We start from the raw sequence: 23,943 nt of genomic DNA, 5'->3' as shown, positions 1-23,943 counted from the left end.
AACTCTTATATAAGTGTACGTAATTCAATTAAACTTAGAGTTATTTATCATAGAAATTTTGTCTAGGTTGATTAATGATATATTAGTAAAAAATGTTATATTAATGATCTTGAATCTAAATGAATAATTGATCTATTTGAATTTACTTTTGTTGTTGTTTTGTTTTCGTCTTCACAAGTTGTACTGATTTAATTTTATTATGATTCTAATAATTGAGAATCTAATCTCCTACGTTTATGTTTGATAAATTGTTAATAGTGTATTCAATGAAAAAGAAACTTAGATTTATATTATTAATTGAAAATTCTTTTAGTATAAATTACAATTCTTAGTTTAACATAACATAAGCTCGTTTTTGTAGGAAAACTACAATTTGATATCCTATAATTTGGTTCAAGTTTCCATTTTAGTTGAGATGAGTTGACTTTCCATTTTGGTTCAAGTTAACCACTAAAATGCTTTATTCTTGGTGGTTTCTTCTCGTATCTTTGTCTTCTTTAAAATTTCATGAATTAGGTTGACTAAGGAGATAACTATGACATGTAGTTCTTAGAGAGTTCAGGGTCAAACTTCTAACATTCCTCGCATATTTCAATAAAGAGTTGAGCATCTTTTATAAGATTTTGTTCACAGTATCCAACTCGCAACAATAGGGAGGTCATGCTTTGTATACTCGAGTGCATTCCATACACTTTTGCACCTTTGTTTAGACTTATTTGACATGGTCATCATCCAAAACTAATTCAATATTTCAATAACATAATTAAACAAAAAATAAGTCCACAATCTTATGTACATAATTTCATACAAATATTACATAAAAAAAATCGTAAAACGAAGAATCATATCACAGTTTAACTAAAGGAAATGTGAACCATAATTGAAAGACAAATAAGTTCACATACTTTATGCAAGGTCCTTTTACCTTCTGAAAAGACCTTGCAGAACGGCGAATATTTATAAAACTTGAACAAAGCATGGAAATATCATCCATAGTACTCAAGAATGCTAAATTATAACAAAAACCCAATTCATATGCCGTGAAGCAAATAACCCATATCAGGTTTTGTGCTCCATTTTCTTTTACTTGACTGAGCTTAGGTCAATAACTTAATATGATCAACCAGACAAAAGTACAACCTATAGATATAAACAAGCTTAAAAGTTAAACGAGTACACATTCTACAAAAGCAAGCACTTTCAAGCACGTAAAGGGTCACATCCTCGGGCGCATTTCTAACCCATCACTGATTTCATTATGCAAACTTCTACCACGTAAATGTTAGCGGTGTTTTTTGACAAAGAGCTTGCTTATGTCTTCTGTAACAATGTTTTGCCTGAAATTATAAAATCAGAAATCCATGAATACACACACACACACACACACACATATATATATATATATATATATATATATATATATATATATATATATATATAAAGAATACACAAAATGGCATTTCAATGACGAGAATTTGAAGAACAGGCAAACTAGTATCCCATCGAAGTCTGCTTTATAATTGCCTAAAAGAAAAGAGTAAAAAAAGAGATTATGATTTTGGAATGATTATCGCTCATCATATGCATCTCGAACAGATACATCTCGCATGTGCAGATGATATACATATAGCATATGCAGATGATCTGTAGCATGTCTGCTTTAGCATTGCCTAAAACAAAAGAGTAAAAAAGGACATTAAGATTTTGGAATGATTATCGCTCATCATATGCATCTCGAACAGATACATCTCGCATGTGCAGATGATATACATATAGCATATGCAGATGATCTGTAGCATGTCTGGAAGAAGTGATAGTCTCAGTTATAAAATCTAAACTGACTGGTCCGACCATAATGATATTTTTAAATTTGAACTTTTAAATCAAATTGCCTTGAATTTCATTAGCCATTTCTTATATTAGCACTTTATTATGATAAAAACTTTAATTTTAGGTTAGAGTTGTCAAATTATGTTAGGCATATATAATACACTTTTAACTTTACTTTAGCTAATGCAGACTAGATTAACCAAGTTAATTAGTGATCCACTATTGGCCCATTCATGCAATGTCTTGCCCAGCTCAATAACCAGGCCCGTTTTCACGACACTTTCTCATTACTTAGAATAATTTTCAACTTTTCTCGCAACATAGAACTCTAAGTGATAGGACACCCAGTAGCTAAAGAAAGATCCAAGACAGGTTCTTGAATGATCTTATTATGAACATAGTTGTTCTTCCAATGTGGCAGGAATACAACACAAGATATCTCAGCACACACAGGTCTTCCAAGAGGACCTTAACTCCCAAACCTTTGTCCTTCTAAACTCCAAAAACTAAAAACAGCCTAAACGCAGACTATATATAATAGTTTGTTTTACAAGGTTACCATTATAAGAGGTTATAATTGCCTCTATTTATTTCTCCTAGTAATACTTTTCCACTGAACCTATGAATACCTCATCCTTGAAGTTTCACCTTGTCCTCAAGATGAAAGTCTGGAAATTCTGTGTTGATGACATCTGTAGATTCCCAACTACTCTCAATATCAGGGAGTTGTTGCCATTTGAGCAAGACTTCCATTTCACCAGGCTGCATTTCTACGGGTATGAAGCAACTTTTCTGGAGTAAATTCCAACATATATTCCTTAGATAGCATAGGGGGTAAAGGTTGAGGGAATGGCACCACACTCACGGCTGGTTTGAGTAAGGACACTTGAAAGACAGGGTGGATGCAGTTGCGTTCTGGTAGGAGTAGTCTGTAAGCAACCTTTCCAATTCATTCCACCACTTCAATTGGTACTACAGCTGACCCTTCTGCAGTATTCCCATTAATTGCCACAACCAAATAACCCACATCTCCTTTCTGCAATTCCGTGATCAATCTTTTGAAAGAAGTAGCAGGGGTAGACAGAGTTGGATCTCCTACCACTGTGACTTGATTACCACCTCCACCAATAGGGAGCTTTAATTTGCTATAGTCAGCCTTAACCTCCTCCAGACTAGCTAGCCATTCAAGGCCTAGAACTACATTTGCCCCTCCCATATCAAAGATGAAGAAATCTTGACAAATTTTCAATCCTTGAATTTCCAACATCAAATTTGTGCATTTCCCTTGGCATTTTAGTTTCCTCCCATCACCTACTTCCACCACATATGTAGGAGAATCTACACATCTAAACCCACACCTTTTCATCAAATCTTTGGAGAGAAAATTATTGAAAGCCCTGCAATCTATCATCTCAACTGCAGCCAACAATTGTTTAGATGAGCCAATCTAAGAATACTGTGGAGTAACATCTTATTCTTTTATCTCATTTGTTTTTTAATTACTAATTTTGTGAAATGTAACGGCAGAAAAGTCCTATATTTAGAAAGGACAAAATATCTGAGGTCTGAAATTTGTATATCTAAAAGATAAGCTACTTGAAGAACAACTTACACATGAAAATATTGTTTGTACTAACCTTATATAAGACCTATTAATAATAACATCAAAGCACGTTATTTAAACTGTTTCCCTGTATCAAAAAGTTAATTATTTCAGCTAAATCGCATCCTAACCAAGTAATGGTAAAGGAACTATCACAAAAGTTTCTAACTCCAAAATAGAAAGTTTCCAAAGGTTCGAAATTAACACCTCTCTTATTGTTACCTATATCACTTAAATATCCACCTGCTTGAGGAGGAATGAAAATCTTATTTTATTTCTGATTTTCTGTTACCATTAATCAAAGATTGACACTCGAGCATTTTTCAAATTTCAAAGTTGCTTAAGAGAGTGCTTTAAGTTAAGAGTGGGGATTTGAAGGCAAAGGATAGGAAAGCGAAATCATTTATTTCGAAATTAAGAGTTATAACATTTATATAACGATTAAAAAAAGATTAGGACATTAAATTCATCCTAATCTACAATTTTAGTTTCACCTTAAAAAATTATTAAATTAGATAATGTTTATATGTTACAAATGAAAAAAATTACCATTTCTTACCTTTCCATCCAAAACCAAACTCCCAAAAATACCCACATAATTTCTTTCATACAAGGTGATCATGACTTGAGTAGATATGATTTTCACAAAGAATAGTTAAGAAGCCAAGATTGTTGTTAACTGACTTACTTCTACCCAAATGATTCCCAAGATAAGACACTTCTTTCTTGCCATTGCCTCTTTACTAGCAGGGACGAGTTCCTTACCCAATTTTTGGAGAATTCCAACTACGGAGAAGAATAGCCCAAGATGGTTTTTAGGGGTTTACAAGAGGCCAACTCAAGCAAGGCCTATTTACCAAACAAGTTAGGTCAAATGATTCACGAAGGCTAGGCTTTAGGCCATTCAAAGCAAATAATTATAACTAGTATAAGAATGTCATTATCATTATTGTATTAAATTTTTCAATAATGTTTTGAAATTATAAATTTGTTAGTATATTTAATTTAAATGCTTAAACATGCTCCAACCTACGTACAAGTTTACAACTATTGTTCAGTAGTTTGCTAGCCTGCTTAAAAGGGTTCACTTTAAAGTAGGCTTCTAGATTAAAATCTCCCCATCGTCTCAACAAAACTAAAATAACAAGTATACAAAAACAATAAAAAGTGAAAATGCAAGCATTAAATTCATGAAATCAATATCCAAATTACAAACAGATAGTCACAGCTCATTTAAAATTCAACCTAAGTGCATAACGTGCAAATTCAACTCAAGTGACCCCATGCATCAATTCAAGATCTACTAATCATTGAAATAAAATTTAAAATTAAACAAATTTAATTTCTAAAAAAAAATAAGAACAAATGCACAAATAAGTAAAAAAGCAGACCACTATCTGTCAACAAATGAGTACGAACCTTCCACTGATCTGTGGTGGAAGTAGCATACCACCAGAAGTTTCTGGAACATTCCTTGAATGAGGCAAATTTCCTCTGGGAAGTTTACTACGAACAGTGGAGGAGGCCATTCCATTTGAGTCTCTCTTCCGTGAAGCATTTTCAGCTTGAGCTGCAGCAACTCGAGAGAAGTGGTCACTAGCACTCATCAGATCTGATGAGACAGTGGGTGCATCCAAAAGAAGAGAAGCATCAGGAAGTTTCTCCACTAAAGTTCGAGATGAGTGAGTTTTATCTTCTAGTTGCTGGTTTGACGAAGATCCAGCTTTAGTCCTACATATTAAAAAAAAACATTCATATAAAGCATAAGACTCCAAAATCTACAAGAAAGGTGAAATTCTACAAGAGTTTGTTGTTGACACTTTGCATAAGACTCCAAAATCACACAGGTGCGAACACTATGCAGACACATATAAAGCATGCCTTTATCTCCAGATCCCTTTTTTTTTTATGTTTTTCAGGAAAGCGGAGTTTTTACAGATCTAGCTCACTGATGCAGTTATGATGGTTCTTTATGGTTAACATGTATCTTACGCAAAAATCATGAAAAAAGTATACATTACATTTTTTTACAATAGAATGAAATTATAATTAGAAGAGATACATGGGTAAGATCTAAGAATAACAAAATGGAAAACCAAATTGAAAAATATAGAATTCAAAGAAAAACATTTCCATCTCAGGAACAAGTAACTACTCCACTGATTTAAGATTTTAGAAGAGGTTAATGAGCAATTACTTATTGACTTAATCATCCCTTGAATAGTTATATGTTTCTAGATTTGTGACACCTTTTACCAAAAAATAAAATTTGGTAGTTTTTTCCATAAGAAACCCATTGTACAACATCCACACAAATAATTGGGAAAAAAGGTAAAATAAAAATCAAATTATATGAGCAAGAATAATTCTTCATGCGATTCGTACAATCTCCAATGAGAATCTTATTGTATCATGAATTGCATGATACTGACTACTATAGTAAAAACCCATAGGCACAAGCCAATCAAGCTCCAATACAATAAAAAATGTGTACGAAAGAGTCGAATCAAAAGACAAGAATTTGCCTACAACCAACCAATACATCAAAGTAATAATGTTTTCAAATATAATGAACAATTAAAGAGAGACCTAAAACAGAGCATGAGTGTGGGATTGCTTTCTCTAACCTCAAACCTCCAATTTGAAATCCCAACATTCAAAATGAAAAACCACACAATGTAAACCTTTTGTCAAAGTTTCATCTTGATCCAAAGGTGAACAAAACAGGAATAAATACACACATAGGGTTCTCTATTTATAATAGAAGAAATATGGGCTAAGCCCAAAATACAAATGAGAAATAATAACAAACTAACTAAAAGATAAAAGATATAATATATCTAACACTCCCCCTCAAGCTGGAGCATGTATGAACTAAGCTTGGAATAGATGAACTCAGTGTTAACTAGATGATTTGTCTTCAAGAGTGTGAGGCAAACATAGATGGACTAACAGCAGCTTGTGAAACTTCAACTTCAAAAGTGGATGAAGGAGAGCAGTGGTGGACAATGACAAACTGCAGAACTGATTCTCAATCAATGATGGATGAGTGATGGGATCAACAGTAGTAGCTAAAAGCTAAGAGCTACAAAATTGCAGGGACTACACTAAATCCTCATCAATGATGGATGGGTGACGGGATCAACAGTAGTAGCTGAAATCTACAAAATTGCAGGGACTACACCCATATTTATGTGACTTGCAATGTCTTGGAAACGTACTCCCCCTTAGTGTGAAGGGTGGAAATGTGAAATATCACAGTTGCTGGACCACTAAAACAAAACAAAATATCTGAGGCGGTAGCAACTGCAGCGGCGGTTGACTGCGCCAGTGCCGACTGCGGCAAATCTAGTGAGAAAGGAAGAAGACTGCGGCAAATCTAGTGAGAAAGGAAGAAGATGGAGATTCTGTGAAGACCAAAGAAGATGGAAGCTATGGTTGCTATGGAGGGTCAGAACAGAGAGAAGAAGCTCCGGCGAGACGACCGGCAGCAGCGCGGTTTGATGCCGACGCCGAGAAGACGGCGCGTGATGAACACGCGTCCGAGATCTACCGAAGAGAGGAGGCGCGTGACATTGATTCTAGAAAGTCCACTTCGAGATATTTGATTAAGTTTGTAGAGGGAGTTGTGCTTGGCAATCAAGGCTACATAGGTGTGTAGCATTGTCAACTACATAATTCATTGTCATTATAGAAGAATGCAAGGAGTTGCTATGGCTGAAAAAATTCTTGCATGACCTTGGTTTTGTGCAGAACAACTATCCATACAGATACAACAATGTTGATGTGGTGACTAAGGCATTGCCAACGTAGAAGTTTGACACTTGTTGTGAGATCATTGGATTGGTTGTCACCTCCACATAGTTGTAAGGGTGTAGATGTGTTGGGTTGGTCTCCCAACTATGTCTAAACAATCAAATTTAGTCAAGCCCACTTTTGTCTCACTTAACCTAAGTGAGAGGGGTCTTCATCGTAGCCTTTAGAAGAGAAAAGAGGGAGAAAAATTTGTTGGCAAATTCACTGAGCCACATCTGTAACTTTGACAGAAGGTTCGCAGCATATGGTTCCTCATTTTCATTGTTGGGATCATCAATCAGAGGTCTGCGGTAAGAGAAATCAGTCCCACATATTGCTCTATTTTATGACTCTCTTTTATTGTTCATCATATTTGCGAGCAACATTGTTTTGATGCATTAGCTGATTATAGACACTTGCTTTTGCTTTCGATTTGACTTTCTTATACCCATATTTGATCATATTAGAGCTTGATCGACTTATGCCCATAAGTTTTTACTTTGAAAGGGTTTTTACTTCTCACATTAAGAGGGTTTTTCTACATTAAAAATATTGATGCTTTCTTTTGTAATTATTGTTACCATTGTCTATTGTTGTTGCACCTCAGATTTTTGCAAGTTTGAAGGATTATTTCGCTGCATACTTTAGTATGTTAGCTTGTGTTATCGTTTCCCCATCAAAGTGGTGGTGTTTGACTCATATGAGTACAATATGGTCCTTGTATCGAAATCTTTCTAATAATGGGTTCAGGTAAGCATGTCGAGTTAAGATGAAAGGCAGTACTAAAGGGGTACTCATGATTGGAAATGTTTCCGCTCAAGAGGGAATGTACCAATGTGAAAGGGACTCATCCTTGAAGGGAATATTGGTGGGAATCTAAGTGTGAGGCTTAAGTCCCACATTGGGTAGAGATGAAAAATTTAAACACCATATAAGGATGAAGACCTATAAACTCATTGCTTTAAGGTTTTGGGTTGGAGGTGGTGTCCATCCCTTAAGTGGGTTAGACTCAGGTCTCATTATTTTTGTGTCTCCCCAATAAGTTCTCTCCTCCAAAGATCCATCACACACCACCCAAGAGACCATGTGAAACCCAATTTGCCACCACATTGTAGTAGGTTGCGAAAAGTTTGTCACCAAAATCCAATATGGTGCCACCATGGTTGTTTTTTCAATAACACTGGTTACAAAACCAACAATATGCTATTTAGCCCCCAATCTGTATCACATTCTATAAATAATCTCTTCTTAATCAAATCAAATGACAGTGGAAAATTAATTATTCAGTTTATTTTATATTTTCTCCTTCATTATTTGTTACAACTACCAAAATGAAAGTTATGAATATGGATCTGAATGGACAAGTTTCTCAATAAGTACTTTCAGAAAAAAAAAATGAAATGAGATTCTTCAAGATTTAAAATTAGTTTTTGCATAAGCTAATTTATAGAAACCCTCTGATATAGCTTCTCTAAATTCTTATCATCAAAACAAATTTATTGAAGATCTCACACCAACTAGATATATGGCCAAATTGTAGTATATAAGGTGCAAATCTCTCCTTGTTCATCAGTTTTATAGGTTTGAGTTAATCCTAAATTCACTTTCTAAAATGATATTAAATTATATCCTAGCAAGGTTTATTATGCATGTAATGTTACTCGATATCTAACACTTGAGAAAGATACAAGGGAATTACAATGAATTTGACTGTGTGTTTCCCTGTCTTAAGATTTCATATTTATAATAACTTTGGATACATCAGATACAGTGTATGAGAGAGAAGAGAAGAGAAGAGAATCCGTAAAGATACATCTAAAAACTAGGTTCAGCACAAAGCACATAACACCTTACAATATAAATCCTATTTAAGACTATTTATTCTAACACTAACTATCCATAGATATCTAGTCTCGTGTTCAAGATACTACATCAGGTAGAGATATAGCCAAATTATATTATATAAAGATTAAATCTCATCTTATAAGTCATTTCTATAAAGTTGAGTTAGGGCTATAGTTACTTTCTAATTAATAGAAGGGTCATATGATAAGATGGGCCTAAAGATGCCTAAAAGAAGGAAAATTAATTGGATCAAGGATCTTATATTTAATTCCCTAAAGTTACATGATGACACTTGTAGGGTCACCATTTAATTGTCGGTATCTCTAAAGTGTACCCTTCTTTACTGTAATCAATCAATGAAAAATGAAAATGTTTTTTATCTTCTAGCTTTCGATGGTTATTCACAGGTAGTTTTTCTTAGTTTTACAGTATCTTAGTCACTTACTATCATCATCAGTTACATGCTTCCACCCCACCTATTTCCTAATTGTGCTTCTATTAGGGAATTCTCGGCAGCGATCACTCGCCACCCATGTCTTCAGCTAAAATCTGGATTAAACCAGAAAGTTAACCATAAACAATTGCTATATATGTCAAGTCCCAACATTCATCTTTTAGTTCAATAAGTTAGCAGGTGTAAGAAGCAAAACAAGTTCTTCCCCGAGATTGTGTTAAGCCTACACTAACTACTACGTTTTTCACTTTTCCCATAGCAAGAGTTCCGAATTCCTTTACCTCACCTTCTCTACCCCTCATATGATTTAAGCTAACCCCCAAACCAATTCCACGTCTAACTATGTAAACCATCCCAACCAGTTTGCCTTATTTTCCTTTTACTCGTCGGTTTGGATTCTACTACTGTCATACTATTGTTCACTCCTGTTGCTATGCTTTCAAGCAATCCACATCACTCTGATAGTCATAGTCCCTTCTTTGTATATCATTGTCCATTAAATAAAGTAGAAAGTAATACAAAAATTAATAAAACTCCTAACATTAAAAGTTAGTATTCTATTGACTCTAAACCTAAAAATGCCAGCCACAACATTAACAATTGCGAATGAACACAGAAAAACTATTGGTATATTACCAAAATAACGAGCTACTACAACTCTACGGAAACAAATGCTGAAATGAAAAACTTTGAAAAGAAAAAAATCATAAAGCAATAAGAATAACTTTAGTGAAGAAGCAAAGAAAAAGGAAATTACTGAGAACGAGGAGGAGGAGGAGGTGGTTGGGGTTCCTCCTCTTTCTTGCGTTCTTCTTCAGTGGGTTCTGGAACATCGTCGTCTGAAGAGGAAGCGTAATCAACAAGCGACATTTTTAGTCCGTTTGAAAGTTTCTCTCCGTCTTCGCCGGCGTTCAAGTTGCGGTGGCTCTCAGCCGTTAAGGGGATTTTTGGTTTCTTCAGCGGTGAGATTGCACTTCCTCTTTCTTAAAAAATGATATGTCAAAGACATTAATAGCTCACAATTTTATTCAAAAGATCAAATATATTTTTAATAAAAAAAAAACATTTTGGTGTACAATTGAATAGCGCGTATCATTGCTTATATAATGTTTTTCTCTTTTCTACTTTTCTAATTTTTGTCTGTCGTTCCTAATAAAAAAAATATCTTTCTCTTTGATTTTTATGAACTTTTTATTAATATTTCGTCCATATCTTCTAATTGTATGTGTATTTATTTTTTATAATTCACACTAAATTTGTATATTTTATTTTTTTTTATCTTAATACATTCTTTTCTCAATTTAGTCTTTTACAAAACAAAATGGTTTTAGTGACTATTATTTATTTATTTTTTAAATAATATTCATTAAGTAATTTCTATCAATCAATCTGTAACAATATATAATAAAAAAATGTGTTATAAATTATTTTTCTAAAGTTACCTTAAATGTAACTATTTTATTTATATATAATAAATAACTTTCCTACGATTATTTTATTTAACTTTTATTTATTTTTTCGATATCTCTTTTATAAAAAGTTAGAAAAGATAATCAATATTTTTTTTCAATTTTATTATTTTTCAAAATTGATTAGAGGTGTACTCCTTGTCATTACCTAATATCAATGTATTTTATGACCAATCCATTGCTTGAATTGCTATAAAACACCAACAACTTTTGACTTTAACTTAAGAAAATAGACCCAAAACATTTTTGAATAGTGATCAACAAAAATAAAAAAATGTTACCATTGGGAGATGAAGAGTTGTGAGGAATAGCCACATTCATGTGTATCAATTGTAGCTTCTTAGTAGCTCTCCAAGTTGATTGCTCAAATGGAAGTCTTGCTTTCCTTATTGAGAAGCTCTACATTCTAGAATTTTAGATTCACGATACGGGAGGCCTTGAACTAATAATTCCATTATTTGCAAATTCACAGCAATTATATGATTGAAGCGTCCAAGCTCTTTTGTGCTAAACTTCAGTTCCTTTCATTTTTACTGTGAACACAGTTGTCATTTGCATCTTTGATCAAACACTTTTCAAAGATAACTTTGAAACCTTTTTTAATTAACTAACCAACTCTCAACATATTTTGACTAATATTAGGTAAAAATAACATATTTTTCTTGTGACTTGTGAGAGTAAAAAGTGAGAATGAAGATATGTATAAAATTCTTAAGTTAATGAACTCATGGGAGGGATGTGATAATTAAAAACAAATTTAATATTCCTCCCTTTTCTCCCTTTTTTTAATATTTTATTTTATTATTATTCTTATTATTATATATTTTTTTATTCAATTAAAGTTTGAAAATCTAAAAGACATATGTTTTTATATAGATCTTTTTTGAAAACAAATTTATTTTTTCGAACGAGATTGGTTGTTGACACCCTCCATTATGGATGAACTTTTATTTTTCTTAGACCTCTAAGGTTTTATGTTTTAACCACACCCAGTAATCTTTAAGAGTCAAGGTCTAAGACAGATTAAATACTTCTTTCTCTTTTTTATCTTTCAAAACCGTAACATAACTCTAGTATCCAAAGCAAACAATGTCTGAGGAACTAGATTGGGTAAATGCAGATCTATCCTTTGTAAAACACAGATCAAGATACTAGATTTGGGTAAATGCTGCATGTTTCCTTCGCTGGCCAACCCGCAATATTATGTCACAAATCTTGCAATACAAAGTTGATGACAGATTGACACCAGATGAGTTGAGAGAATGCCGTGATAGTGATACCCATTCACATTCTAAAGATTTCATTCAAAATTGGTGATGGAGAACACGACTACTTAAGAACAATTGCTGCGTTCCTTAGAGCCAGGTATCTTTGAACATACTCATTAGGAAGAGATCTGATGATTTTGAAAACCTCAGTATTTGCGTACCGAAGATTAGTTCTAGGATCATGGTAAGGTGCCTGCAGCATAAAAATTATAATTAATTAAACAGAGGTAAAAGCACATTCCACCAATATATATGCATAAATTCTTGTTAGCATGCAGCCAGTTCAATTAACAAGCTGCTCAAATGAATACTAGAGTATGAGATCGCAATTTGACAACTTACGCAAAAGAAATAGACAAGACATCTAATATTTTCACAAATCTGTAGAAGGCAGTTGAGAGTCTTTTTACATATATACTAAGTAAACTACTGCATACAAGAATAACTGTCATTTAAGTCTTAGGGTAAAACTTTTATTACAAACACCACATGGGCTACCAGTAATGATCGATCAAATCATATAACTGTAATTCAAAAAGAATAATAAAGATCACAACATACCTCAAAGCCAGTAATATCACAAATTTTCTTGCAGGGATGCATAGATGGAGGTGACTCAATATTGACATCTGCAATCCAAATTAAAAATATAAAACTAAAATTCGTTGGCAAGGATGGCATACGTATACGTAAGTGGCAAACATACATACAAATAGCCAATATTGAAATACATTACATAGCCTCTGAAGAAAACAAGACCTAAGTTTAATTGAAAGAGAGATTTAAGTAAACTGGAAGAATTTGCATTAGTAAATTTGTTAAAGTACAAGTACATGTATTTACATAAACTTAGTAGCTTTCATAGACTAGAATATAGAGAAAGAGAGAATATACAATAAACTGAACTGTTATTTTCTATTCAGTTTGATCCGATTACAAAAGGGAGTATTTATAGGATGAAACTAACTCTAAGCTGTCGTTACCAACTGACTAATAGAATAGCCTGCACACCAAGCTACGCTGATTAGACAGCTCAGTATAACTGCCTGCAGTTAGTAAAAACAGATACTAAAGTGATTATGACTGTAAACTACTTTATATTCAATCATTGTTAATTTTTCATATTTTTTGCAAAGAAAACATCTAAATTAATTTCCTTGGAAAGTACAAACAATGGGAATAATAACTCACAATTGGGTTCATCAGGAGGGTAGTTCTGGTAATTCTCAGCTTGAATTATCTGCTTCAGATGTTTCCAGTGCCTGCCTCTGGCTTGGCCTTTAGGATATTTCTCGTACATTTGAACTTTCTTAAAACTAAGGTAGCTTGGCAACACAAGCTCTGCATCCACCACCTCTGTCTCCATTTTGCCCTTCGTTAGCATAGTAAACAAACTGTTAGACCTCTTATAAGGAAACACTATAAGAGGAGAAACCAGTTTTAATGTTTTGCAGGGTCTACAGAAAGTAGGACAGTTATTGTAATAATTATTGACAGTTTTTTAATTAGGTTGGCACTTTTAATGTTCGTTAGAGTGCAGACATAACTGTTTTTAGGCAGTCATGGGGACTGAGAGAAATTGGGAAAGGGGGAAAGGGGGAAAGGGAAAAAGGGTATCGGGAACTAGAAAAGAATCAGGGAAGGGAGAGAACCAAGCTCTCGGCAACTTGGTATGTGTGTATTGTTCAAGTGTGTTTTGTTCAGTTCAGTGTGTTATGTAATTCTGGTATTCCAATACCTATTCCAGTGAATTAAATTCAGTGTTTAACTTCTATACCAGTTGGTTTCTATCACAAACTTTCTTCATTAACTGCTTTTTTTTTTTAAACATTATAAAAAATAGCATAGCAGCAAAGAAACCAATAATCACAAGGTCTTAAAAAGCAAAGCACCATAGATGTCAACAACCTTTACAGGGAAGTTTTGAACTCGAATATAAAACCAAACCAAAATAAACTGGCAAAATAGTTTGGTTTGGAAAATAATTTAGTTTCTGGTGAATGGTTTAGGTTCAGAACCAGCTATAGGTCAGATTAAAACAAAGTCAAAACCAGTTTATAACATGAGAAAACTGGGTTTTCCAAGTGAAAACAGGTTGTGAACTAGCAACAAGAATATTTCGAACCTGTTAGGTATAGTTGTAATTTTCAAGTTTCAAAAAATAATATTTCAAACCAAGACACGTTCAAGTAAAATAAAGCTGAGTTGGATATTTTACTGACCTTTAAAACAATACAAAAATACTGGTTTATTATTCGTTTTCTTTTACAGTTTCCTTCTTGATGTTCAAATCTCCCAATCCCTTCTCCAAACCCCAATTTCCCTCACTCTTTGATTTCCCATTCGAGGGCAGAGACGGCCACGCAAAACCTTTATCATTTTTTAACTTTGCATTTAAAATTCCAGGGGACTATCCACAAATCGATTTGGTACTTACGGGTTTATGTTAAACAGTAGGAATTCGGATGGGTCGGGAGAGGGAATTAAACAACCAAAACCTCGCCGATTAGGTGAAAAATAGGAGGATATTGGTAAGGCTCTGAGCAAGCTGAAGACTAGCAACAACATTTTCAAAAATGAAAACCAAAAAAGGTTGGAAGTGAAAATTCAGTCAAAACTAGGTTTGGTTTTTCAGATTTCCAAAAGATACCATCCTGAACAGCGCCTTAGTCATTCGTGTGCAAAGGGGTTTTCTTAGTCCTAACCCTATAAATGTAATGCAATCGATCAAAATTTTCTTCAACCAGGCGATCTTTTTTTAATAAAGTTAATAGGGTTATCAATAGCTGACGGAGGCGAACGGTGGTAAGCCAAAAAACCGCCATCCACGCGGTTTAAGCTAGGGAGAACAAAATATGTAGGTGAGTGTGAATTTTGTGGGTCTTGACAGTGTCAACAAAAAACTGGAAACAGCATTATAAGATTAATAAAAAAAGAAATGCATATAACAACATTCATGAAATTGAAAAAGAAAAACAGAGAACTAAATTCTGAAATCATGAAAAATCAAAGCTCAAGAATATTGAACAGAGGAAGAACATGAACAGTCACACTGAGAACAAGAAGTGAGAAAACAAATAAACGAGAAAAGGCGATTAGAAATGAAGGAAGAAGAGGACTGAAAATTAAAAGAAGAAACCTGTTATGGTCACCGGAAAAGCTTGCCGGAGAAAATACGGCCGCTGCAGATTTCCCAGTGTTACACTTTCACGAAACTTACGACACAGGAAGAGAAAATGCGTGGCTAACGGATGATAATACAGAGCCGTCGTCCATCCCCAAAAACACTGTAAATGACTGTTGTTTTAATATTGTTTTTATTCAAAGGATACATATTACACAATAATATATATATATATATATATATATATATATATATATCTACATATATAAATATTGAATTTTAACCTATTAAATTAAATAATATAATAAAAAAATGAGAACACATAATGGGAATTGCACTTGTATTTTTGCTAGTTAATGTAATTTTAGTATTATTACTGTGTAACGATGATAGAATTTTTTTCTTAATTTTTTTTTTGAAATATTATACCCAAATAAAATCACTGCCAAAGGTTTTGGAAAACTTGTTTTGAAATTAATTATATATATATATATATATATATATTAACTTAAATATTTTATTCGCTCAAAATAAATTTATTTTTGTGTATACTTATAAAATAATTATTATTAATTTGAAATACTATGAATTAATATTAAAAAATGTTATGATACCATAAAATCAATAGATTAGTAAATTTGTTGCTATTAATTTAAAAATTATTATTGAAAATAAGAATTATTAACGTAAACATTGTGTTACTCTTTTAGTTCGGTTGTCTTAAATTAGTTTATTAAACGCACTTGAACCTGTCTTTTAAATTGATAGAACTTTCTTTTTCAACCTTTATTTTATATTATATAATATTTTCAAAATTGAATCTAATGGTATGATATAAAGATTTATTGGCAAGAGCTTATAAACAAAGAGTTAAAATTTAAAAAGAAAAGAAAAAAAAAGCAAAGGTTCTTATAGAAAGTAAGTCAAATAAGTAAAGCGTTGACCTTTTTAAGATTATGTTTAAGTAACTTCATTTTGTGATTCTAATTGCTCTCTACACCTAAAGGTATATTAAAATTTATTAGTGTGAACATATGGATATTTTTTGAGATGATTTTGGTCTTTAATAACGAATTTGTTGAACATTTAATATTATATATATGGTTTAAGATAAAATATATATATATATATACTTTAACACACATAATTTTTTACATTTAACATTATCTTTTCTTATTTTTTAATTTTCTTTTTGAAAAATTATAAAATAAATTATTCTTTTAAAACCATTTTTCCTTATTAAATTGTTAAATAAATGTCAATATATGTCATGACATTCATTGTGACTCTCAGTGTTTGGCCTTAAAAATCATAAATTCTCAAGAATTGCCTTGATAGATATAAGTTATCTGATTGGGGTTACTTGGTTTCAAAAGTTACTTACATTTGCAAATATGTTATTTTTTGTTTAGTTCTTATAATTATATATATTTTAGTTCTACACATAATTTTTCTTTCCATGTTTATTCTCTATTAATATATTAATTATTTTTCACTTTTGCATCAGTAATGTATTTATGATGGAAAATTTTCCAATTTGCCAGCATTTCGAACCCCATCTCAGATCACTGTTCCGATGTAGTTTTCCTCGTCCCAATCCATGAGTTATGAAGCTTGTCAAACATAAAAATTAAACAGTTTTGTTTGATTTGCTGTTGAAAAAGCGTTGAACATCAAGCCAACATTTTCTCCCTGTCAGATGAACATGAAAAGAGATGGTCTAAGTGCATGTTTAATTTGATGATTGAAATCGAGGATGTACTAAATCTTATGACCAAGAAGAGATGGTCTATAAAACACATGGCTTTGGGCAATCTCAATGCGGTCACGGGGATCATTCGTGGTCTCATCTCTTAATGCTTGAAGAATGGCCTGGGTTGGATATTCCCTGCGGATCAAGGTCAAAAACCGTTGAAAAAGCTGGTTTAAATAATTGAATTCTGTTCATACATTTTTCCTTCATGCAAAGGTGAAAAATGAGGTAGCAAAATGTTACCTTGCTATCAGAATTCTGTATAACATCTTCAAGATGGGACAAAGCTCCACTGGGGCTACATGCTTGTTTTCTTCAGGATTTAGGACGTTTAAGCTGGAGTGACTAAGTAGCTCATAGAAGGCCCTAACAGCAGAAACTCCCTAACATGCAAACAAGGGTAATTATTGAACAGCAATGTCCAAACTTTAAGAAGAAAAAACAAGTTTTATTATATTCTTTTCTTGACTAAAATTTTACACATAAATAGAAAGGGCTGAAAAAGGGAAAACCATAAAATCTGGAATCTCCTCAATCAGCACATCTCAAGAATATTAAAAAGGGAAAAAAGTATTTCAACAATAAAATCTAAAAATAACTTCAGAACTTCGCTATTTTATAATTATTCTTTCCTAAAATAGAATAACAAGTATTTCTCCTAAAATCCGACACCTCCCTCCAGTCGGAGCATAGGTCTAACATGTCCAACTTGGTTACAAACAATTTAAAACTAGGCTTGGGAAGCCTCTTTGGTGAAAACACCTGCTATTTGTTTCTTAGAGGTAACAAATGACAACCAAATAGCTCCAATCTTCTCCTTGATGAAGTGTGTCCGTCATGTTCTATGTGCTTTGTGCGATTATGCTGAACAGGATTTTGAACAATGATTATGGCAACTTTGTTGTCGCAGTACAACTTCCTTAACATTTGTATGGGCATCCGAGAAACTCTTGAAGAGTTATTTTCAGCAAAGCATATCACACATCTCACTAGCCAAGCTCTACATTCTTGCTTCTGCAGAATTCCTTGCTACAACATTTTGTTTCTTATTTTGCCAAGTCATCAGATTTTCTCAAACACAAGTACAATATCCTGAAGTGAATCTCCTATTAGTTACTAACCTATCCAATGTGCATGAGTATATACCTCTATATTCTGTTATGGAGTCTTCTGAAAGAGTAAACGCTTGCCTGGAGTAAATATCAAGTATCTAAGGATCTCATATACTGCTTCATGATGCCTTTGAGATGATGAATGTATAACTGTATATCTTTCCTTCTTATGTAAAGCTTTTGATTGGGGTCAATTGGAGTGTCTACTGGTCCACACCACTCATTCCTGCTTCCTTAAGAAGATCCAAGAACATACATCCCTTGTGACACCATAATCCTCTGTTTTAAATGAGTAACCTCCCTACCAAGAAAATACATAAAGGATCCTAGGTCCTTGTTTTCAAATGTTTATGACATGATGTCTTCAAGCAGTTCATTTCAAACACATACTCTCCTACTAGAATTATATCATCAGTTCATCAGTACTGTTAATATGGAGATCTTGTAAATGTTCGAAGAACATTGTGTGATCACCTTGTCGTTGTGCGTACCCATGACTTTGAAGTAAACTGAGTGAACTTCTCAAACCAAGCCCACTGTTTTAACCCATTACCAGCTTGCACACTATTGTGCCAAACTTCTCTCCATATCCTGGAGGGGCTTCCATATATACTCTTCCACTAAATCTCCATTGAGGAAGGCATTTTTGACATCTAATTGTCCTAGGGACCAGTCAAAAGTGGCTGCAAGAGATAAAAGAACTCACTCTAATGGAGTTTGGCTTAGCAACAGGGCTCAGAGTAATCAATGCCATATGTGAGTGCGTGAACCCTTTTGCTACTAGATGGGTCTTATATCGTTCTAGAGAACCATCTCAATCATACTTAATTGTAAACACCCATGTGCAATCTATAGTTGGCTACCCACCTGGTTGGTGAACTAGGACAATTAAGCAGTAAAACTTTATTTCCTCCACTGATAATCATCAGAAGATATTTCACATAAATAGAAGACTAAATGCTGAAAAAAAGAAATTAATAAAATCTGGAATCTCCTCTTTTGGCAGATCTCTAGGATATTAAAAAGGGAAAAAATCCTTCAAGAATAAAATCTGAATAATTTCAGGTCTTCCCTATAGTCTGAAGTAATAATTTCAGATCTTTGCTATTTTATAATTACTCTTTCCAAAAATAGAATAGCAAGTACTTATCCTAAAAAGCCGACAAAATCTTAGTTTATGAAGCAAGATTATTACATTTTCCCTTCACATATTTTCTTCTGTAAGTGCTTATAAAGATTGTCCAATAGAGCCTTAGTTCAAATTTAAATTTTATTCATTTTCAGTTCCTAGTTTTAACAAAAAAAACAAAGTATTTTGTCCCTCACAAGTCATGAAGGACTAGAAGCACGTGATTTTGCAATTAAGAATGGTTTTAAGGAAATTACATAAGATTTTATATTGTTATTACAATAGCAGTTGCGATTTTATTGCAATCCTTGAAATTGCTGATGCGGCCACAAATCCTAGTCATAGACTGTTTTTTAAAACCTTGGAGATTATTATAAAGAAAATAACAGTTATAGGGATCAAATGTATATTTATGACTAATGACTTTCTTCTTTCTTATCTGACAGCATGACAACCATTATCCCCAAGTCACAAACATGTTGAAATTTGAATGTACAAAATTTATACCTGAATCATTCCCTTGCCCTTGATATTGTCACCCATTTCAAGATTCAATTCCCCTTTGGCCAACTTCTGTCCATACCATGCATTACGACCTTTCAACAAAGTTACATAAGTATCAGCCAAAAGTGGCCCTGCAAGTTTCTCTGGTTCTTCTGCCAATAGATGAGTGATAAATATCATCTCTGAAGTACAGTGAGCAAAGTATACCGATTTGCTGGTGGCACTTTCATTTGTTAAAGCAGCAACCATTCCTATTAAATAGAAATATCATGAATACAGTTTATTAAATGTGATATGATACATCAAAAGAGGTTGCTCTACCTGGCGGAAAATTCATTCAAAGTTCAAAACATCAACACTCAAAAATATAAATAAACACCTAATATTTAGTCTCTAAGACCTCTCAAGTGATATTAGGCAAAGGTAAATACTCAAGAGTCAAGATGGCAGACAGTAGGAATCGGGAAATCTTCTAGTCAAAAAATTGCCACTGGTGTGATGCATCCACTATCTAATGAGAAGTATTTTTCTGGACATAAATTGTCTTCACAATGCTAAAAAGCACATGATGAATTGCCACTCTTACTTACATCTCTACCCCCGATCCCCACCTTTGCAATACTCAAATCAAATAATAGCAATGCAAGCACGCACTATAACCAACGGGTAAAATCCAACACAGACAAGATTTTCCCCTGATGCTCTGTCTCCTCAATAAAACCACAGCGAATATTATCTATTTCCTGCTTAAAGTAGCATTTAGGCACTGCTTCTATAAAGCTGTTATAGAAATGCAAGAAGAAAGTGATGAAATTACCAGCTCCAATAGCATATACATTTTTTAACCCACCCATGATTTCATGGGTAACAAGATCACCATTATCCCACACTATAAAATGAGGCTGCCTCAAAAACTTTGCCAACGGTTTCCTCCATTTTTCTGCTCCACATATCCGAGCATTAGCATATTCTTTGTTGAAAATTTCTGAGGCAATGTTGGGTCCTCCAAGATAAAGAATGTTCTCCAAGGGTACTCCAGCTGCAAATAAATCAGGCACCGATGGGAATTCAATTAAACATGAATGTCAAGCACCATTACAAAAATAAGCACTCCAGAAAAAATATCAAGATTTTCCCCACAGACAGAAACTTTTCTGCCCATGACAAGGTTCAATTACATAATCTTCTATTGAATGCCAAAAGAGTGATAATGAACAAAAATCAAATACTCAACGTATCAAGTATCATTTATGGATGTATATCAAGAGCAGAAATCACTTTTTAAATTTTATTAAACATAATCTCAGTATTTTGAGAGAACCAAGCAGATCTCTCAGTCTGTAGCTACAGGGCAAGCAGATCTCTTGTCTAATATCACAATATGCTATACATCTAAACAGCTATTCAATTGCATATCCTAAAATGTGCTTCCTCATTTTCTTTTGCACAACAAATTACTTTCCCATTAACTAAGGATTCAATCCTTCAAATCATTGTTTTAAATACGGGACTGAACAGATCAATTCAACTAATGAGACCATGAACCAGCCGAATTTTTTATTAAGTAGCAGGAAAATCTACGAAGGAAAGTTGCAAAAAAAGGAAGAAAAACACAAGAATAAAGAAAAGAAGCAAGTGAGAGACAAAGATGTCCAGTTGTCACTGGGTCTTATGGTTCCCACATCATATTCAAATAAAGACTCAATATTCTCACCAAGCGTCTAAACATGGACAGAAGGGCAAACAAGAAAACAATTTCTTTATGAACATGGTCAGTTCATTTTTCATCAATAAATATGGGAATGCTGGTACTTTAGAGTGAAGTCACTCTATCAATAAAGCAGATAACAAAATAAATGTAAATGCATCTTACTTGCTCGATTGATCATTAGAGTGGGAGTTATAATCCGAGGCTCAGTGCCCAATTCAGCCTCTACACCTTTTGCCAAGGACACAATGACAGGGGCAGTGATTCTCTCTTTCCAGTACTTACTAATTTCCTCAAACACCTCTAGAGTTTCAGTTGATGGCAAGCCATTAATCACAATATCAGCATCCCACACAGCCTCCTGCAGGTTTGTCACAACCTTCAGAGGGCAAAGAGGGGTATCTATCATATTCAGGCAAAATCCATCTTTCAAAATCTCATCCGCATGAAGTGTTCTATCACCTAACCTAGCCTCAACATATTTCAAATACGCACACCTCCTAATGAGCCTCCTCAGTACATCCTCCTTTGAATTGATCACCTTGAACAAGTGTTCAGCCGTTGGCCTGTCAACAGCTCTTCCCGACCTTCTCCATATCCTTATCAGAACCTTTTCTCTTAAACTACCATAAGCTTCCTGCAACATAGCAATAAATACACTGCCCCAAGCACCAGCTCCAACGCCAACTATTCTTAATGGATCACCCTCCACTTTCCCAATAAGCTCACGTATCTCATCAACCTTCTCTTCTAAACTACCACCATTTACATTCAGAAGAGAAAAATTTGAATGTGCATTCGTAATGCTTCCAACCATCTTCCTTCCAAATATGACACCGACAAACACCTCAATGGTAACCCCACAAATTCTGAAAGATTCGCCAACAAAATCTCTCTATTTTCTAATAATCCCCCAAATCCTAGTAAAAAACCTCATTCAAGATTGAGAGTTCGAACCTTTAACCTCAAATTCTAACAAAAATAAACAACCCACCAATCGCAGCATCGAGTAAAAAACACAGAACTACCTTACAAAATATTCAAGAATATCCAACTGGGTAATAATGGCATGATTAAGCGATTATATAACCCTCTATGAGCAACAACAACTGGTTTCTTTCACTTCTATCTCCACAACATGCACAAAGAAAGACAAGCAAGAAACCTCAAATCTAACAACTAGGTAAACCAATCGAAAGAGAAGTTAACAAAACAAACAAACAACGTGGGCGAGAACACCAATGCCTTGTCAATTTGGTTTTGCGTGAAATGGTGGAATTCAAAACGTGTTTTTGAGTGTCACTTTCTCTGGGAAGGGGATTAAGGAAACGCGGGGCGTTAGTCAACTTCCACAGAAAAAGGGCATGTTTGTCAAGCCAAAATAACTCCTATTTCACCATCTAAAAACTCAAGGATATGAAATTATTTTATTTTAAAAAAATTATTAATTAGTTAGCATATCAAAAGTAACTTTATTATTATTATTGTTACTATATTCTAATCAAATTATTATTATTATTACTATATTCTAATCGCCATGAAGAATTTATCACCTTGAAATAATCTCAAGATGTTCCAACAGACAACATAAGGCCTAAGGCATAGAGGAAACCTCAGAGTTGGAGTCATGGAAGCGCAAGGCTTTAGTTACATAAAAAACTCACCTTGGAGGAAAACCTCAAGCAACTACCTTTGGAATTGAATTCTTAGTTGTTACACAGAAGTTTAACGACTCTTAGTTTACAACTAACCCATTGGTTAGACAAGTGTGTCATGGTATCTATTAGTCTATCTAATTAGACTCTTTAACTCCTCTGAGTTAATTAACAAGTGTTTTACTTCACTTATGAATACAAACACAAAATGTTTTGAAATATTACAAGAACATAATGTTTAACTCTCTTCGAGAGGATTTGAAATCAATAAAAGATATTCTGAAAACTTGTAAAAGAACTTTTCAAAGATAAGTCTTAAGAGAAATAATTTAAAGAGAAGTAATGTGAGCATATTGCAATTATATTTCTTTTTCTTCTTCTCTTCATGCAATCCTCTTTATATATACATATTTGAAAAAGATTCGTTAATAAGAGCTTTTGACTTTCTTCTAGGGATGTAGCCTTTAAGGCAAATTTAGAAGTTATGTTGCATCTTAGCATAACAATTGTGTTGTGTGTAGGGAAAGAGAAAAGTATGAATGAAACATTTATTAAATATCTTTAACGTTGTTCTGATTTTGAGTAAACTTTTTGATAAAGGTGAAAATCTGCAAAGAAAAAAAGAGTACAACACAACACACAAAGGAGTAATAAAAAGTACATGCTTTAAAATGTTAGACAATCCTAAGTGTTT

At 33.5% G+C, this 23,943-nt stretch overlaps 3 protein-coding genes across 4 annotated transcripts; all 3 read right to left on the bottom strand.

Moving 5' to 3' along the window:
• Positions 1-858: 858 nt before the first annotated feature.
• On the bottom strand, positions 859-10,561 carry LOC108332518 (uncharacterized). 2 transcript variants are annotated; one of them, XM_017567817.2, is made up of 3 exons: positions 10,285-10,556; positions 4,853-5,164; positions 859-1,337 (listed from the first exon to the last, which is right to left on the bottom strand). In XM_017567817.2, the coding sequence occupies exons 1-3, from the start codon at positions 10,395-10,397 to the stop codon at positions 1,283-1,285; spliced, it is 480 nt and encodes a 159-aa protein (XP_017423306.1). In that variant the 5' UTR covers positions 10,398-10,556; the 3' UTR covers positions 859-1,282. The 2 variants fall into 2 exon arrangements, with proteins under 2 accessions (XP_017423306.1, XP_052726464.1); XM_052870504.1 differs by lacking the exon at positions 859-1,337 and adding an exon at positions 1,646-1,670 and having other exon boundaries at positions 10,285-10,561.
• A 1,452-nt stretch (positions 10,562-12,013) lies between these two features.
• LOC108333181 (protein EIN6 ENHANCER) lies at positions 12,014-15,581 on the bottom strand. Its single transcript, XM_017568545.2, has 4 exons — positions 15,404-15,581; positions 13,456-13,636; positions 12,826-12,893; positions 12,014-12,457 (listed from the first exon to the last, which is right to left on the bottom strand). Exons 2-4 carry the CDS (start codon positions 13,628-13,630, stop codon positions 12,326-12,328), a joined length of 375 nt encoding a protein of 124 aa, XP_017424034.1. The 5' UTR covers positions 13,631-13,636; positions 15,404-15,581; the 3' UTR covers positions 12,014-12,325.
• Positions 15,582-17,012: 1,431 nt separating this feature from the next.
• LOC108334322 (probable glycerol-3-phosphate dehydrogenase [NAD(+)] 1, cytosolic) lies at positions 17,013-22,963 on the bottom strand. The gene is made up of 5 exons (XM_017570096.2): positions 21,760-22,963; positions 20,704-20,925; positions 19,890-20,137; positions 17,385-17,524; positions 17,013-17,276 (listed from the first exon to the last, which is right to left on the bottom strand). The coding sequence occupies exons 1-5, from the start codon at positions 22,409-22,411 to the stop codon at positions 17,150-17,152; spliced, it is 1,389 nt and encodes a 462-aa protein (XP_017425585.1). The 5' UTR covers positions 22,412-22,963; the 3' UTR covers positions 17,013-17,149.
• Positions 22,964-23,943: the final 980 nt, after the last annotated feature.

Source organism: Vigna angularis, chromosome 11, assembly GCF_016808095.1.
Source record: "Vigna angularis cultivar LongXiaoDou No.4 chromosome 11, ASM1680809v1, whole genome shotgun sequence".
NCBI lineage: Eukaryota > Viridiplantae > Streptophyta > Magnoliopsida > Fabales > Fabaceae > Vigna > Vigna angularis.
This window is presented reverse-complemented; position numbering and strand designations above follow the sequence as displayed.